The sequence below is a fragment of the Entelurus aequoreus genome, linkage group LG04, assembly GCF_033978785.1.
Source record: "Entelurus aequoreus isolate RoL-2023_Sb linkage group LG04, RoL_Eaeq_v1.1, whole genome shotgun sequence".
In the NCBI taxonomy this organism is placed as follows: Eukaryota; Metazoa; Chordata; class Actinopteri; order Syngnathiformes; family Syngnathidae; genus Entelurus; species Entelurus aequoreus.
In genome coordinates, this window is record NC_084734.1 from 32,867,342 (window position 1) to 32,884,780 (window position 17,439).

A 17,439-nucleotide genomic window follows, 5' to 3' on the forward strand; every position below is an offset into this window, starting at 1 on the left:
TCTGGGAAGTGCATGTCGAAAGGTTGGAGTTGGTGGGCGGGTGTTTAGTGTGCGCTTGATGACAGAGACGTCCTCCCCCTGACCTGACCTCAAATGCTCCCCCTAGAGGTGCGTCCTTTAACTTGTGACTCCCACACAGCCATTGAAGCTGAAAAAGTTGTGTTATTCAGATGATATAATTCAACGCACCCCTGTTACAGCACTGTCTCGTGCCAAAACAAGATAGAGAGGATTTAAGACAAAACAAGTCAGTTGAATTTATATAGAGAAATCCACCTCCAGCACAATCATGTCGGGAGCCAAGAGAGAAACATTGGCTTTGTATAAACTAGAGTGCGTGTGCGTGTGTGTGTTCTTGTATTTCTACCCTTCTTGAGACATCAACAAGGAAAAGTACATTCCATATGAGGACCGGTGAACAAGTTAGGACATAAATCATGGTCCCAATACGGAAAACCATTGAATCTAATAGAAAATGTCTCATTTGCACCCCTGGTGGTGAAATCTATCAAAATTAGGGTGGTCCCAAAAAGTAGTAATTTTTCAAATTGTGTGTCGGTTTTAAAAGTGCTCCCCCTCTGGTCAACATATGAAATAACAAGTGTGTGTAAAAAATTTAAGTGCTCCCCCTCTGGTCAACATATGAAATAACAAGTGTGTGTAAGAAATTGAAATGTGCCCCCTTTGGCCAAAATTAATATTACAAACAAAATGTACATAGAGACATACTGTAATAACTTGAAGTGAATAATGACGATTGAAATCCAATTGCAAACCAAAAAATAATAATAATAATACAATTTAACTAAAAGCAGTCTTTTTCTCACAATGTGTCGACTTTTTTCTTATAAAATTGGGAACAATTTCTCATATTCTTTCTGTTTCTGTAATATTGTAATATTTTCTCGTGAAAGTGTTACTTTTTGTATGTAAAATTATTACTTTTTCATGCAAAGTGCTGACATTTGTCATGTAAAATTCTGACTTATTACAATTTTAAAAATGTTTTTGTTCTTGTAAAATAGTGAAATTTTTTGAGTAAAATTATGACTTGTCATAATTTTGCAGAGTAAAATTCCGATCATCATTATAACATTGCCATAATTTTAAAGTTTTCTTATAAAATTGTGACCTTTGTCGAATAAAATGTTGACTCTTCTCATAAAATTTCCAAAATGTTAAGCTTTTCTTGTAAAATTGCGACTGTTATTGAGTAAAATTCCAACTTTTATCATAAAATTGCACAAAGGTTCAGTTTTTTTTGTATGATTTTGACTTGCGTTGAGTAAAATTACAACTTTTATTATAATACTGCCAACATTCTAAGTTTTTCTTGTGAAATTGTGACCTTTTTCTTGTGAAATTCCAACTCATTTTTCACAACAAGCTTTTTTATCTTCGCATAGTTTGTATATATTATTCATGTTGTAAATACAAATCTTAATATATCTAGAAAGGCTGGTCCTAAAGAGGTAGGCGTTTTTTGGAGGTTTCAAGAAGGTATCACATACAAGAATGTGTGTGTGTGTGTGTGTGTGTGTGTGTGTGTGTGTGTGTGTGTGTGTGTGTGTGTGTGTGTGTGTGTGTGTGTGTGTGTGTGTGTGTGTGTCTTCCTTCCATCCTTCCATTTCTACCATGTGTCCCTCTCGTGGTCGCGGGGGAGCTGGAGCCTATCCCAGCTGCACTGCTGGATCCAATTTCAGAGACACAAGGAGAGACTGTTCTGTTGTGTAATATTTCCTCTCCTTGCCAAATTGTCTTCCTCCCTTTGGACTGTACCACCTGGATGTAGGGAAAAGGGATACGTGTTGTTTGTAGCCACAAGAAAAGGAAGCTCCTGTCTGAATGTCTGCGCTCAATAGTTCCCACATGGAACATCTTGCCACTCATTAACGCTACTTGGGCTGTTGGGTGTTGACTTGCAGTATAGTATTTAGACTCGATCTGCCCAATTTAAGTCCTTTAAGACTGGGGTTCTTAACCTATTTGACCTCGGGGCCCAACTTTCCCACTCAATCCGATACCAAGTCGTTACAGGATCATATGTATATAGTCATGGTCATAGTCAAAGTCTTCATGTGTCCAGGGACATATTTCCTGAGTTTATAAACATAATATAAAAAAGAAAAAAGATTTTGTGACGCCAAAAAATATCAACATAAACATAGTAGTATCGATTAGATACGCTCCTGGACTTGGTATCATTACAGTGGATGTTAGGTGTAGATCCACCCATGGAGTTTGTTTACATTTTGACGCCGGTGAGCTACGGTGTTTAGCTATTCCTCGTTCTGCAGGGATGATACTTGTAAGAAACTGACTTTATTTGTCACCATGGAGGCGAGGATTAGTGATTTAGAAGTAGCTAAAACACTGCAGACTGCGGCTAGACTTTAGCCGCTAGCTAACTAGCTACGTCTTAAAGCACCTCTACCGGTGGGCGTTTCAGTGTTATAACTTCATCGTTATCGTTAGTTTTTAAGCCAAAATGCGTCCGTTCTCCCTTTTCTGTCTAAACACATTACTGTTTGTAAGTACTCTGTGATTGTGCGCTGCCGAACGTGCTCATCTGATGTGTTAAATGAATACATTAATTAATAATGATTATGTTTCTTAACTAATAAAATAAAGTGAAATTGAAAATACCTCTTCAACAGTTTAGTCATAAGTTTTGCAATTAAGAACCTTCTCTGACTTTAGCTCCAGACTTCTTCTGTCTGTTTAAGATTGTCACTACTGCCACAAGTGGTGGAAAACTGCATTGCAACTAAGAAACATATATTTTTTGTCAGCCCTCTAGGGGGCGCTCGCGACCCGACAGTTAGCCCAGGTCCTATGGTTAAGAACCATTGCTCTAAGACAAACTAACAGTCTAGTTATGATCAACTGAATAACCTGAGCATATAGTAAGTAACCTGGATGAACTTCAACATCCAAAGACATCAGAGTGATTCATGATAAAACTTCCCTACTGCGATAAAACTGTAGTTATCAGTGCTCGTTGTATACTTCCTTGTCATATTACTTTTGCGTGGGGAACTTGAAGCAGAATTATTGGTTAATCTGAGAAAAAAGTTAGCATACGTCATGAAGTTCCTTGAAAACTTGTGAAAGAGGGTTCCGCTGCGTCACACAGCAGAGAAAGGACAGGGAGGAAATGGCAGGAACACAAATGAAATGTGTTTATATATATATATATATATATATATATATATATATATATATATATATATATATATATATATATATATATATATATATATATATATATATATATATATATATATATATATATATATATATATATATATATATATATATATATATATATATATATATATATGAAACAAAAATTGAGCTGTTTGGCCACAATACCCAGCAATATGTTTGGAGGAGAAAAGGTGAGGCCTTTAATCCCAGAAACACCACACCTACTGTCAAGCATGGTGGTGGTAGTATTATGCTCTGGGCCTGTTTTGCTGCCAATGGAACTGGTGCTTTACAGAGAGTAAATGGGACAATGAAAAAGGAGGATTACCTCCAAATTCTTCAGGACAACCTAAAATCATCAGCCCGGAGGTTGGGTCTTGGGCCCATTGGGTGTTCCAACAAGACAATGACCCCAAACACATGTCAAAAGTGGTAAAGGAATGGCTAAATCAGGCTAGAATTAAGGTTTTAGAATGGCCTTCCCAAAGTCCTGACTTAAACGTGTGGACTATGCTGAAGAAACAAGTCCATGTCAGAAAACCAACCAATTTAGCTGAACTACACCAATTTTGTCAAGAGGAGTCATCAAAAATTTAACCAGAAGCTTGCCAGAAGCGCCTTATTGCAGTGAAATTTGCCAAGGGACATGTAACCAAATATTAACATTGCTGTATGTATACTTTTGACCCAGCACATTTGGTCACATTTTCAGTAGACCCATAATAAATTCATAAAAGAACCAAACTTCAGGAATGTTTTTTGTGACCAACAAATTTGTGCTCCAATCACTCTATCACAAAAAAATAGTTGTAGAAATCATTGGAAACTCAAGACAGCCATGACATTATGTTCTTTACAAGTGTATGTAAACTTTTGACCACGACTGTATATATATATATATATATTCAAACAATATATACATATTATTTTGTGTCATCGCCTGTATTTGGTGGGGGGCACTGTCATGCTTGCTCCTGCTTGGCACTCAGCATCAAGGGTTGGAAATTATTCCCGGGCGCGGCACCGCTGCTGCCCACTGCTCCCCTCACCTCCCAGGGGGTGATCAAGGGGATGGGTCAAATGCAGAGGACAAATTTCACCACACCTAGTGTGTGTGTGACAATCATTGGTACTTTAACTTTAACTTTAACTCATGCTATGGACATCCAGTGCCAGCTATTTCTTCTCCATACTTCTCTTTCTCACTTTCCCTTCATATTGCCTTTAAAGCTTACTGATTGTAATAAATCAGATGTTTTATTTCTGCCGACACTCTTTAATTTCATTGCTTTATAGAAGTGTGTCCTTGTCTTTGCAGGTCAATCGACATACGTGGATGACCACGGACCTCCGGCTCCAAGAGTGAGTTCTGCTCCACTTATTTTTCACGTCACTGTTTCACGCCATTGCTATACACCAGCCCTAATAGAATCCCAGACAAGCAGAAAGAAAGAATACATAATATATGATCTATAAAATGCACACATGCACAGACGCTTTAAATATACGCACCCAGCTGCTCTTTCAGTCCCTACTAACTTACTCCTCCTCCTCCTCCTCCTTGTTTTTGTTCAAACTCAACACCCTACTTTTGCAATTTGTGTTCGTCACCGGCTGTTTTAGTGTTCCTTTTACACTCAGTCAAGACAGGTGTAAGCTTTATTAATCCTGGAACCAATTATTTCCATTTACATTGTTTATAACAGGGACAATTATTGTAAAATTGCAGGTGGACCGGGGTCATAAAACAGACTGTTTGTCTTCTGAGGTTACACTCTTTTCTGCACAATTCCTGCTTGAGTCAACGTCAAACTTCATCTGTGAACCGCAAACTGTAGTCCCAGACGAGAATTTAACAGAAAATAAGCCAATTAAATTACTAATAGTTTCCACCATGCACTATGGACGTGTCCTGGGGAAGATTCGTACACACGCAGAAGCTCAGGACTTCATCTTAGGCTGAAATGTGTCGTGTTAATGAGGAATAAACATGTCCGACATCGGACCGATAAGAATGAACCCGATAACTTGCTGTTTTTGGACTGCTTGGGTTCATACTGCTCATTTGCAAGGAGACTGTGTTCAGGGTTGAAACGGTCACTGCTACATGTTTTACTGAAAACCTATTCAATAAAAGTAATCAGGAAGACCAAACTCGCATCTCTTTTTTTCTTTTCGAGAAACCCTGTCCAAAGAAAAGCATGTACAAAACCCAAAACCAGTGAAGTTGGCACGTTGTGTAAATCGTCAATAAAAACAGAATACAATGATTTGCAAATCCTTTTCAACTTATATTCAATTGAATAGACTGCAAAGACAAGATATTTAGTGTTCGAACTGAGAAACTTCTTTTTTTTTTGCAAATAATCATTAACCTAAAATTTAATGGCAGCAACACATTGCAAAAACGTTGGCCCGGGGGCATTTTTACCACTGTGTTACATGGCCTTTCCTTTTAACAACAGTCAGTAAACGTTTGGGAACTGAGGACACCAATTTTTGAAGCTTTTCAGGTGGAATTCTTTCCCATTCTTGCTTGATGTACAGCTTAAGTTGTTCAACAGTCCGGGGGTCTCCGTTGTGGTATTTTACGCTTCATATTGCACCACACATTTTCAATGGGAGACGGGTCTGGACTACAGGCAGGCCAGTCTAGTACCCACACTCTTTTACTACAAAGCCACACTGTTGTAACACGTGACTTGGCATTGTCTTGCTGAAATAAGCAGGGGCGTCCATGATAACGTTGCTTAGATGGCAACATATGTTGCTCCAAAACCTGTATGTACCTATCAGGATTAATGGTGCCTTCACAGATGTGTAAGTTACCCATGCCTTGGGCACTAATACACCCCCATACCATCACAGATGCTGTCTTTTGAACTTTGCGCCTATAACAATCCGGATGGTTCTTTTCCTCATTGTGCCAGCTTTTTTGAAACATGTTGCAAGTATCAAATTCCAAATTAGCTAATATTTGCAAATAATAACAGCGTTTACCAGTTCAAACGTTAAATATCTTGTCTTTGCAGTCTATTCAATTGAATATAGGTTGAAAAGGATTTGCAAATCATTGTAATCTGTTTTATTTACCATTTACACAACGTGCCAACTTCACTGGTTTTGGGTTTTGTACCTGTATCTTTAAATTATGGTTGTTTTTCATTTTATGTGGAAAAATAAAAGGAATAAACAAAAAGAAAAATATATGACAAAAAAATGTGTATCTTTTAAAAACTCATAATATGTGGCGACGCATGCTTATAATTGAACAGCAACAACAGAGCTGTCTTTCCTTGAGAGACGCTGTCCAAGGAAAAGTATGAATGTCCAAATGTTGTGTGTTTTTCATTTTATTCGAGGCGAGGAAGGATTACACATAGTGAAATATATTACCAAAAAAAGTATGGTATTTTTCAGATTTTTTTTTTTTAACTCGGGATGTGCTTTTAATGCTTTTAATGGAACATCAACAATAGATCTGTTTCCTTGGGAGACGCTGTCCAAAAACAAAAGCATGTATGTTTTTTTTATTTGGAAAAAATAAAATCACTTAAAAAGTACAAGATATGTATGTTTCGGTAGGGGTTGCTGGAGCCTATCCCAGCTGCATTCGGACAAGCCGTAGAAAATGGATGGATGGATGTATTTTCCGGATTTAAAAAATATATTTTTTTTTTGTTTACTAACTCACAATTGTAGGAGTATTCAACCACTCGGACTGTTTGGTTTGTCCTAAAAGAGGTTTCGCCTTCATCAGTTCATGCTCATAGACTTCGATTGGTCAAATATAGTCTACCAGCTCTTGCCAAAACCCCACTATTTATCGTGGTATTTATATTTGAAGGGTTCCTTGTCACAGCAAAGCACAAGATTTCAACAACATTTTGAAAACAAATACTGTATTGAGGTTTTATACAACCCAGACCTGAAAATAAATACTATTAAAATTTGCAACTCTATTTAGTTATAACTAATTAAAACATATCCAAACACGAAATGTTTGCAGACAGACTCAAAAACTGGGTTATAAATGTGGCTGTGAAGCAAATTTTACACTAAAGCATATCCAATATTCAATAATATATATTATCTAGACCACAACAAAGTGTGTTAAATATAAATTAGAATAATCATATCACTATATGCGGCCTTGCAACTTTGTTTAATGCACATTTTGGCTAATTAGCATCATTTTCACCAATCAAAGACTAATTAAAACATATAGCAATTTTTTCTATAGTTATAACTATTTTAATAGTATTAATTTTTAGGTTTTGGTTGTATAAAACAACAATACAGTTTTTGTTTTCAAAATGTTGTTGAAATCTTGTGCTTTGCCGTGACAAGGAACCCTTCAAACATAAATACCACGATAAATAGTGGGGTTTTGGCAACAGCTGATAGACTAGATCTGAAAATGTAATTATTTGCAATTATACGTATGTAATTATATTAATTACATAAAGAAACAGCAGCCAAGACTTTACAGTGTATTAAAGTACGTCTGTCTGCTCTGTTGTCCACAAGTTATTTTACGCTTAAAAAGTGTTTGTCCAACTTCAATATTCATTTATGTTCCAACACATTCACCCTTGCATGTTAAGAGCCTTTGTGAACAGCTGAAAGCGATCTAGAGCTGAAATTTGTGTTGGTAAATTAGAGACGATGGGAGATAATCATCACACTTCAACATCTCTGTCATGTAAATGCTCCCTCTTTGCCAGGTCAGCATTGCAAATGAGAATCTGATATTAGATACTTTAGCCTGGATAAATAAAGATTAAATTAAAATGCATGAGAACTAGCAAGTAAATGTTTATATTAGGGCTGTCAAACGATTGAAATATTTAATCGCGATTAATTGCATCTTGTTCATAGTTAACTCAAAATTAATCGGGGTTAATCAAAAATAAGTATAATTTTTCATCATTCATAAGTGTACCCTAGACAGATAATTTTTTTTGGGGGGGGGTGGCTTCATATTGCTGCATGACAATGTTTTAACCTTCTCTATTAATTAATACAATGTAATATTGAGCCTGCTAATCATTATGTTATTGAGGACTCGTACAGAACATGTTATAAGATAATTTACACAATATTTCAGCCAGCCAGAAAAATCCACCCGCCCTCATATTCCTAAACTGATGTACTAGCATTTCTTTAGGTGCAAATATCACAGACTAACATTACAAAACATCTCTGACAAAGCATGATCGTAATGTAAGACATTTTTATTTTGTTATTGTCAGGGTTTCCCCTAAATTGCCAAAATACCAGTGGCGGTGGGGGCGTGGTCTATATGAGGTCATCACATGATTTGCTATGATGCATATATTCTTTAAAAAGGGATGTAAATATAAATTTTAAACAAATCTGTTATTATTAACATATTCATTTTTCTTACATAATATCGTTTTGTTCTATTTTTAAATTGTTGCTGCTTATTGTACAATGTACTTAGTTGAGAATTTTATTGTATTTTTTTTTTTTAGAGATTTCTCGAATCATTTTAGTTTGTTTTTCTGGAATGAAAATGATTAGCAACAAATCTAGCATCTATTTTTGGTGTTATTGGAGACTGTACTCGTGTTTGGAGACTGTTTGGATTCTGTCAGTGACAAAAAGCGAGCCACAGAGAGCCTGACGTCACACTTGCTTCGCATTGCTGGGAGCCTTTCTCTCATTAAAAGCCGCCAGTGTCATCTTAAATTGTGAAGATGGCTGTACGAGAGTATATCTCGAATGTATTAAAGTACGTCCACAGCACGGACACGGTGCCTCCGCTGTCGACAACCCCGTACGTATGGCTGGTGTTAATTTGTATGTTAGTGTGTTATGTTGGTCATTTTTCCCATGGTCTTTAAACACATCGTGTCGGCGGAGTGTGTGAACGGAGGAAATACATTATATTACTTTTGTTTTGTTAGGTATGTTGGCTAATATAAAGCCTGTGCATTAACGAGAAACTCTAAATGTAGTTCAACTGGATGTATAGCGTACTGCTTTTATTTTGAAGCCAGAAAAGTGTGCGATTGGTTTGAGAAAGTGTCTTGACATGTTTTAATGTCGGATCGATTGTCTGCAATAAAAAAAAAGTCTCTTTTCAACATCCTGCCGACCGTCTTTCATTTCTGTTGAGCTTTTATCTCATCTTACTTACTAAATTAGTCACAGTAACAATCTAAATGTTATGTTATCACTGCACCTTAACCGTAATCTGAACATGAAAGTGAAGCACCACCCACCTCTGAACGACACGCGCAGCAGGTGTTTGCTGCAGGGATGTTGTCTCTTCTCACTGCGAAAAATAGTCCTTTGTTGTCGGGAGAACAACTTGCCATGGCTTTAAACCTGATATTTCCATTAGGTAGAGTTTCCTTTTTCCATTTCTGCTCGCTTGTGGCTTATCAGTAGCAAGTGAACTGCAGCCAAGTTCCCCCCGCTATGGCATGCCCCGAGTGTCAAAAAGGAAGTGTTTGGGTTAATCGGCTGTTAAAAAAATGTGTGCCGTTATTGAAATGTATAGTTATTATCGTGTTAACTTTGAAAGCCCTAGTTTATATACTACATTACCCAGAAGGCTGAGCGCTGTAGACAATAACCAAAGGTAGGTGTTGGTTACGTTGGACAACAACAATTGTACCATATATGCAAAAGAGTTGCCATATTGTTACAAGTTGCTGTTTCTGCTTTGTCTACACAAAAAAACAAACATAAGATTTGATTAGACAGTTGACGTGCATGTTTGAGCGCCACTCAGAGACAATTTTGATTGGTGAAAATTATGCTAATTAGCCAAAATGTGCATTAAAGGCCTACTGAAATGAAATTGTTTTATTTAAACGGGGATAGCAGATCCATTCTATGTGTCATACTTGATCATTTCGCGATATTGCCATATTTTTGTTGAAAGGATTTAGTAGAGAACATTGATGATAAAGCTCGCAACTTTTGGTCGCTGATAAAAAAAAGCCTTGTCTGTACCGGAAGTAGCGAAGACGTCGCAGGTTGAAGGGCTCCTCACATTTCCCCATTGTTTACAATGCAGCGAGAGCGATTCGGACCGAGAAAGCGATGATTACCCCATTAATTTGAGCGAGGATGAAAGATTCGTGGATGAGGAACATAAAAGTGAAGGACTAGAGTGCAGTGCAGGACGTATCTTTTTTCGCTCTGACCGTAAATTAGGTACAAGGGTTCATTGGATTCCACACTTTCTCCTTTTTCTATTGTGGATCACGGATTTGTATTTTAAACCACCTCGGATACTATATCCTCTTGAAAATGAGAGTCGAGAACGCGAAATGGACATTCACAGTGACTTTTATCTCCACAACAATACATCGGCGAAGCTCTTTAGCGAGGGAGCTAACGTGATAGCATCGTGCTTAAATGCAGATAGAAACAAAAGAAATAAACCCCTGACTGGAAGGATAGACAGAAAATCAACAATACTTTTAAACCATGGAAATGTAAATACACGGTTAATGCTTTCCAGCCTGTCGAAGCTTAGCAATGCTGTTGCTAACGACGCCATTGAAACTAACTTAGCTACGGGACCTCGACAGAGCTATGCTAAAAACATTAGCTCTGCACCTACGCCAGCTCTCATCTGCTCATCACGACCCGTGCGCACCTGCGTTCCAGCGATCGACGGTGCGACGAAGGACTTCACCCGATCACCGATGCGGTCGGCGGCCCGTAGACGGAGGAAGTCAAGGTAAGGACAGCGGTGCGGCGGGCGTTGTAGCTTTCGACGACACCCCGGCCGCCATCGGAGTCGGCAACAAACATATGTTTCCCCAAAGTTACGTACGTGACATGCACATAGCGCCACGCACGTACGGGCAAGCGATAAAATGTTTGGAAGCCAAAGCTGTACTCACGGTAGCGCGTCTGCTATCCATATCAAAGTCCTCCTGGTTGTGTTGCTGTAGTCCGCCGCTAATACACCGATCCCACCTACAACTTTCTTCTTTGCAGTCTTCATTGTTCATTAAACAACTTGCAAAAGATTCACCAACACAGATGTCCAGAATACTGTGGAATTTTTCGATGAAAACAGAGCTGTTTGTATTGGGACACAATGATGTGCCAATACTTCCGTTCACTCTGTGACGTCACGCGCAAACGTCATAATACCGAGACGTTTTCAACCGGATATTTACCGGGAAATTTAAAATTGCACTTTATAAGTTAACCCGGCCGTATTGGCATGTGTTGCAATGTTAAGATTTCATCATTGATATATAAACTATCAGACTGCGTGGTCGGTAGTAGTGGGTTTCAGTAGGCCTTTAAACAAAGCGCAAGGCCGCATATAGTGATATGACTATTCTAATTTATATTTAACACACTCTGTTGTGGTCTAGATAATATATATTATTGAATATTGGATATGCTTTAGTGTAAAATTTGCTTCACAGCCACATTTATAACCCAGTTTTTGAGTCTGTCTGCAAACATTTTGTGTGTGGAGGCCTTCCCTTTAAAGCAGCACTAAGTAACTTTTAACCAACCAGAAAACTATAATTAAAAAAAGAAGAACGCCTACTCGCAATTACTGCTATCATGGCCGAAGTTTCAAAACAACCAAAGGAACAAAAAGTTTTGTCTGAGGTGACAAAAAAAGAAAAAGGGAAGTTACCCCGATAAAAGGACTGTCAAAGATCAACATTTTTGAGACAAAGAGGGGTTTCAGACCAATGCTGTTCCTGCTAAACTAATTAGTACCTTTCGATGCTCAAATTAAAATTAAAATGCTAATGTTAACTATCGGAAATTTGCGTGGTAACAATAAATAGCCACCAGCGTGAAAGTTTCATTACTACTTCCTTCGAAAAAAACTCTCTCGCCGGTCTTTCTTTGCTTCGGACCTGGAGAATCCGGGTCCGAAGTAGTGTCATGTTTGTAGCACAATCTAAGATCATTTTTGATAGTGTCTGCTAATTACCATCAGCATAGCCATTAGAGATGTAATATTTGTGCCAATATTACAGATGACATCGTGTCAGTTTGATGCTATATGCATGCGCCAGTCCTCCATGGGGAAATGTGGTCTTCCTTCAGGCAAAACACTACTGCTCTGGTCCTCTGGCGCCGCCAAAATCAACCAAAACGGAAAGTTCTTAAGTGGGGCTTTAAATTGCAAATGAAACCCTCCATGCCCCACCCTCTCCAAAAATATAAAAATTTATATTTTTTAAAAATGTACACTATTAAACATCACCACTATTTTTTTAATATTTAGAATGCATAAAACAAATAATCTCTAATAATAAAACAAAATATTATATCATCATACATTTCAAAACAATGTTATTGTTCAAATAAAGATAAATACTTAAGTATCTGCTTGACTTATGATGTCAAAGCAAGTAAATCCAACAAACTGTTCATGTAAAAATGTTTACAGTAAAGTCCACTTTCAGTAATAATACACTTTAAAACACAACAACCGTAGAAAAACTTGCATGAATTTTTACGTAAAAAAACAGTGGTACCGTTTTTCCATTCCATTTAATTTAATTCCATGTATTTTTTTATTTCATATGCTGTAAAAAAACAAAAAAAAACTGTAAACTGAGCTGCCAGTTTTATACAGTACAATCTAAAGATTTGGTTTTGTACAGTGTACGTAAAAAAGACAGACAATTATACACATGTTTTATATATACATGTTTATATTCATACTGTATATTATTCACTGTTAAAAACGGCCCTCAATGAAAATGAGTCTGACCCGCCTGACTTAATCCACGCTAGGCCCTCCCAAAACAGCACAATTTTAATATGTAACCAGCTTTTAAAAAGAACAACAAACTTACTGTTTAGAAAACATTACTATCGTCATCCACCAACTACAGTACAGTAGTTTTATGTATGTAAGACGGTAGGTAGATAATGAAAAATAAAAATTCCCACGGCCAGCACTTCTGTGAACGCAGCACCTGTATTTTGTAATAATAATAATAATAATAATAATAATAATAAATAATAATTTAGTAAACTTACTGTTTGAAAAACATTACCATCGTCATACAAACAACTACAGTACAGTAGTTTTATGTATGTAAGACAGTAGGTAGATAATGAAAAGTAAAAATTCCCACGGCTAGCACTTCTGTGAACGCAGCACCTGTATTTTGTAATACAGCATTTGCTATGCCATCTAGCGGCTTGGAGACTGGTAACCTAAATTATGCTCGCGATTTAAAGCCTAACAAACTCATATCTCAAAATACTCGTAAGTTAAGGTACCACTATACATCTCTCAACCTGTGATGTCACAAATGGCCCACTTTTAAAAAAGACTGCAAAACACAGTGTTCTGAGCCATCCATATCTGCCTGCAAGCTCACGCCCGAATGCATGGCCCTAATGATATGACCCTAATGATATGACCCTAATGATATGACGCTGTGCTATCCAGCGTTGTAACAGCAAGTACGAAAAAAAAATAAAATCATCCATCACAGCAATTTTCAAAAGGCTGAAAAGTAGGTGAAGCGAGGTTTCATGGCGGCTGCAGCCTGATTCTGTATTTTCATCCTCACGCAGACGGACATGTTAGTGGCGAGCGCGACTGTACACCCACATGTCCGTTTTGTCAACGCCCTGCTCTAATTGTGATTGATGTTCTGTTTTGTTCGCGTGGGAGGGTGTGTGTGTGTGTGCTCGCTCATGTATGGGCTGTTGCTCAATGTAGCTATATAGGTTATAACTCTAGAGTTCAGATCTCAATGCAAATGAGAGTGTATAGAAAAACCACACAATTCTTAGAATAACATCATCCCTCTTCACGCATAAGCAGGCATGACAAAAATGTCCCCCACTCTCTAGATCAGGGGGGGTCAAAGGTACGGCCCACGGGCCGAAATCAGGCCCACCAACAGGTTTCCTCCGGCCCATGAGATGAGTTTGCTAAGTATAAAAATGAGCTGAAATTTTCGAATGAAAGAAACTGCTGTTTCTGAATGTGTCCACTGGATGTCGCCAGAGCAATTCTTTGTGTCCCCTACCACAGGCACGACTTCAGAGGGGGCGGAGCTATGTTAGGATAGAGGCAACACTTCTGTGTTTGGACACTACCTACTTACGCTGCTTATTAGTGATAGTGTACAAACTGATAATCTGTGCATTTCGTGTTGTACTTATGACTGGGGACACATTTTCTGGGCGCACATATATATTCAGAAATAATTTGTATCCCCTTCCTACTTCACGTGTGATAAATGAAATGAGTCCAAATTCACACATTTTGTTGTAGACGATGCTACATATGTACAGAATAAACCACACAATGGTCGTACATCAGTTGAGGAAAATTAGTAAATTATATTAATTTCATCTTCTGATAGATTACAAATTAATACCAATGAGAGCACTTTAAAACTCTGCCAGACTCAATTCCACCTATTTGACTAATGAACACATCACATAATTTATTCAGAATGTATAAAGAACAACTAATGAAGATAGAATACAATTAACTGCAACATGTAAGTGTAAAAAACACCATTATAATTCAATCTGAAGTTATGTTTATTTTTAAAGGCCTACTGAAACCCATTACTACCGACCACGCAGTCTGATAGTTTATATATCAATGATGAAATCTTAACATTTCAACACATGCAAATACGGCCGGGTTAACTTATAAAGTGCAATTTTAAATTTCCCGGGAAACTTCCGCTTGAAAACGTCTATGTATGATGACGTATAGCGTGACGTCACGACGGCAACGGAAGTATTCGGACCCAATGTGTCACCATACAAACTCCTCTGTTTTCATCGAAAAATTCCACAGTATTCTGGACATCTGTGTTGGTGAATCTTTTGCAATTTGTTTAATGAACAATGGAGACTGCAAAGAAGAAAGTTGTAGGTGCGATCGGTGTATTAGCAGCGGACTACAACCGGGAGGTTGTGTTGTGTTTGAGCTGGATAGCAGATGCGCTACCGTGAGTACAGCTTTGGCTTCCAAACATTTGATCGCTTGCCCGTACGTGCGTGTCGCTATGTGCATGTCACGTACGTAACTTTGGGGAAATATATGTTTCTTGCCGATTCTGATGGCGGCCGGGGTGTCGTCGAAAGCTACAATGCCCGCCGCCGCTCCGTGGCTAAGTTAGCTTCAATTGTTAAGCTTCGCCAAGCTGGAAATTATTAACCGTGTATTTACATGTTCATGGTTTAATAGTATTGTTGATCTTCTGTCTGTCCTTCCAGTCAGGGTTTTTTTAAATTTTGTTTCTATCTGCATTTGAGCCTGATGCTATCACGTTAGCTCTGTAGCTAAAGAGCTTCACCAATGTATTGTCGTTGAGATAAAAGTCACTGTGAATGTCCATTTCGCGTTCTCGACTCTCATTTTCAAGAGGATATAGTATCCGAGGTGGTTTAAAATACAAATCCGTGATCCACAATAGAAAAGGAGAAAGTGTGGAATCCAATGAACCCTTGTACCTAAGTTACGGTCAGAGCGAAAAAAGATACGCCCTGCACTACACTCTAGTCCTTCACTCTAACGTTCCTCATCCACAAATCTTTCATCCTCGCTCAAATTAATAGGGTAATCGTCGCTTTCTCGGTCCGAATCGCTCTAGCTGCGTTGAAAACAATAGGAAATTATGAGGAAGCGAACAACTGACTACGTCACGCTACTTCCGGTAGGGGCAAGGCTTTGTTTTATCAGCGACCAAAAGTTGCGAACTTTATCGTCGTTGTTCTATACTAAATCCTTTCAGCAAAAATATGGCAATATCACGAAATGATCAAATATGATACATAGAATGGATCTGCTATTCCCGTTTGAATAAAAAATGTTTATTTCAGTAGGCCTTTAAGTTATCATGCCATGATTTTAACAGTCCAGCCCGCTTGGGAATAGATGTTCTTCCATGTGGCCCCTGAGCTAAAATGACTTTGACCCCCCTGCTCTAGATTTTACATGTGTTAACTAGAAGCTATAACTTTTTTTTTCTTGAAATTAAAGTAATTTCATGTCAAAAGGACAATAAAGTTGTGTTCAATATAATACTCATTGTGTGTCCAATCCATTAAATATGAATTAATCATTGACACGTACATGAAGACTGGTGTGTCACGGAGGCTTAAAGAAAGGAGGAGTCACCTTTATATTTGAAAATGTGTCAACTCTGTGTGCATGCAACTTATGTGTGTGTGCGTGTGTGTTTGATTGATTGACTGAGAAGTTTATTGACATTTTAAAGAATTGAATCCATGTAATGCTTTAAAAAGGCAAATGAATGGCACAAAAAACCAAAAGGCTTGTTTCCATTGTGGCACATTAAATATTCATCACATTTGATACATTCAATAATAAAAGATATATAACCTGTAACATGTATATAAAAAAAGATGTTAAAAAATTGATAAATGATGTACATATACACAGTGTACATGTCAGGTGATTTGAAAAATAACATATACAAAAAATGGGGGGGGGGGGGGTATATACACTATGAACATGACACTATGTGCATGACTATGCACATGTTGAGAGAATATATATACACTATAACCACATATAAACCTGTTTGATGCTTCGGAAAGTTGCTGGGGATCAATTTTGGTTCAGATCAGGTAGAGGTTGACCTGAGCCAGGATTTTATGGCAGTTTTAAAATTGAGTAGGGAAGTTCAAATTTTAAGGTCTGTCGGTAGTGCATTCCACTGTGTGGTGGCAAAATAGTAGGATGCACCCCCCAATTTTTTGAATGGGGGGGTGGGGGGAACGAGGTCTGAGGAACTCCCTCTCGTGTAGTACCTGTGAGCATCACTTACTCTGGTGAAATAGTTGGACAGGTACTTGGGGACAGTTTCTCTGAGTATTTTGAATACCAGGCACATTCTGATTTGGTGTACTCTTTCCTCAACTCTAAGCCATCCCAATTTGGTAAAGTGGGCTTGAGTTGGGTGAGTCCTGTATGGGAGGTTTAGCAGGAGTCTAGCCAGCTTGTTTTGAGAAGTTTGCAGTTTGGTTTTTAGTGGCTTGGGGATACTGGTGAACCATGAGGTGCAGGCGTAGTCAAGATGACACTGTATCAGGGCACCGGCAAGGGGTCTTAAGTAGAGATGTCCGATAATATCAGACTGCCGATATTATCGGCCGATAAATGCTTTAAAATGTAATATCGGAAATTATCGGTATCGGTTTCAAAAAGTAAAATGTATGACTTTTTAAAACGCCGCTGTACAG

General features: G+C 38.0%; 1 protein-coding gene across 2 annotated transcripts in view; it reads left to right on the forward strand.

Annotated features, from left to right (window-relative positions):
• Window positions 1–17,439, forward strand: part of usta (uronyl 2-sulfotransferase a) — a 173,290-nt gene that overhangs the window by 79,640 nt on the left and 76,211 nt on the right. For both annotated transcript variants that reach the window (XM_062044628.1, XM_062044627.1), the window contains one exon: window positions 4,529–4,572. In XM_062044628.1, coding sequence (XP_061900612.1) covers window positions 4,529–4,572 — 44 coding nt within the window. The remainder of the gene's footprint in view (window positions 1–4,528; window positions 4,573–17,439) is intronic.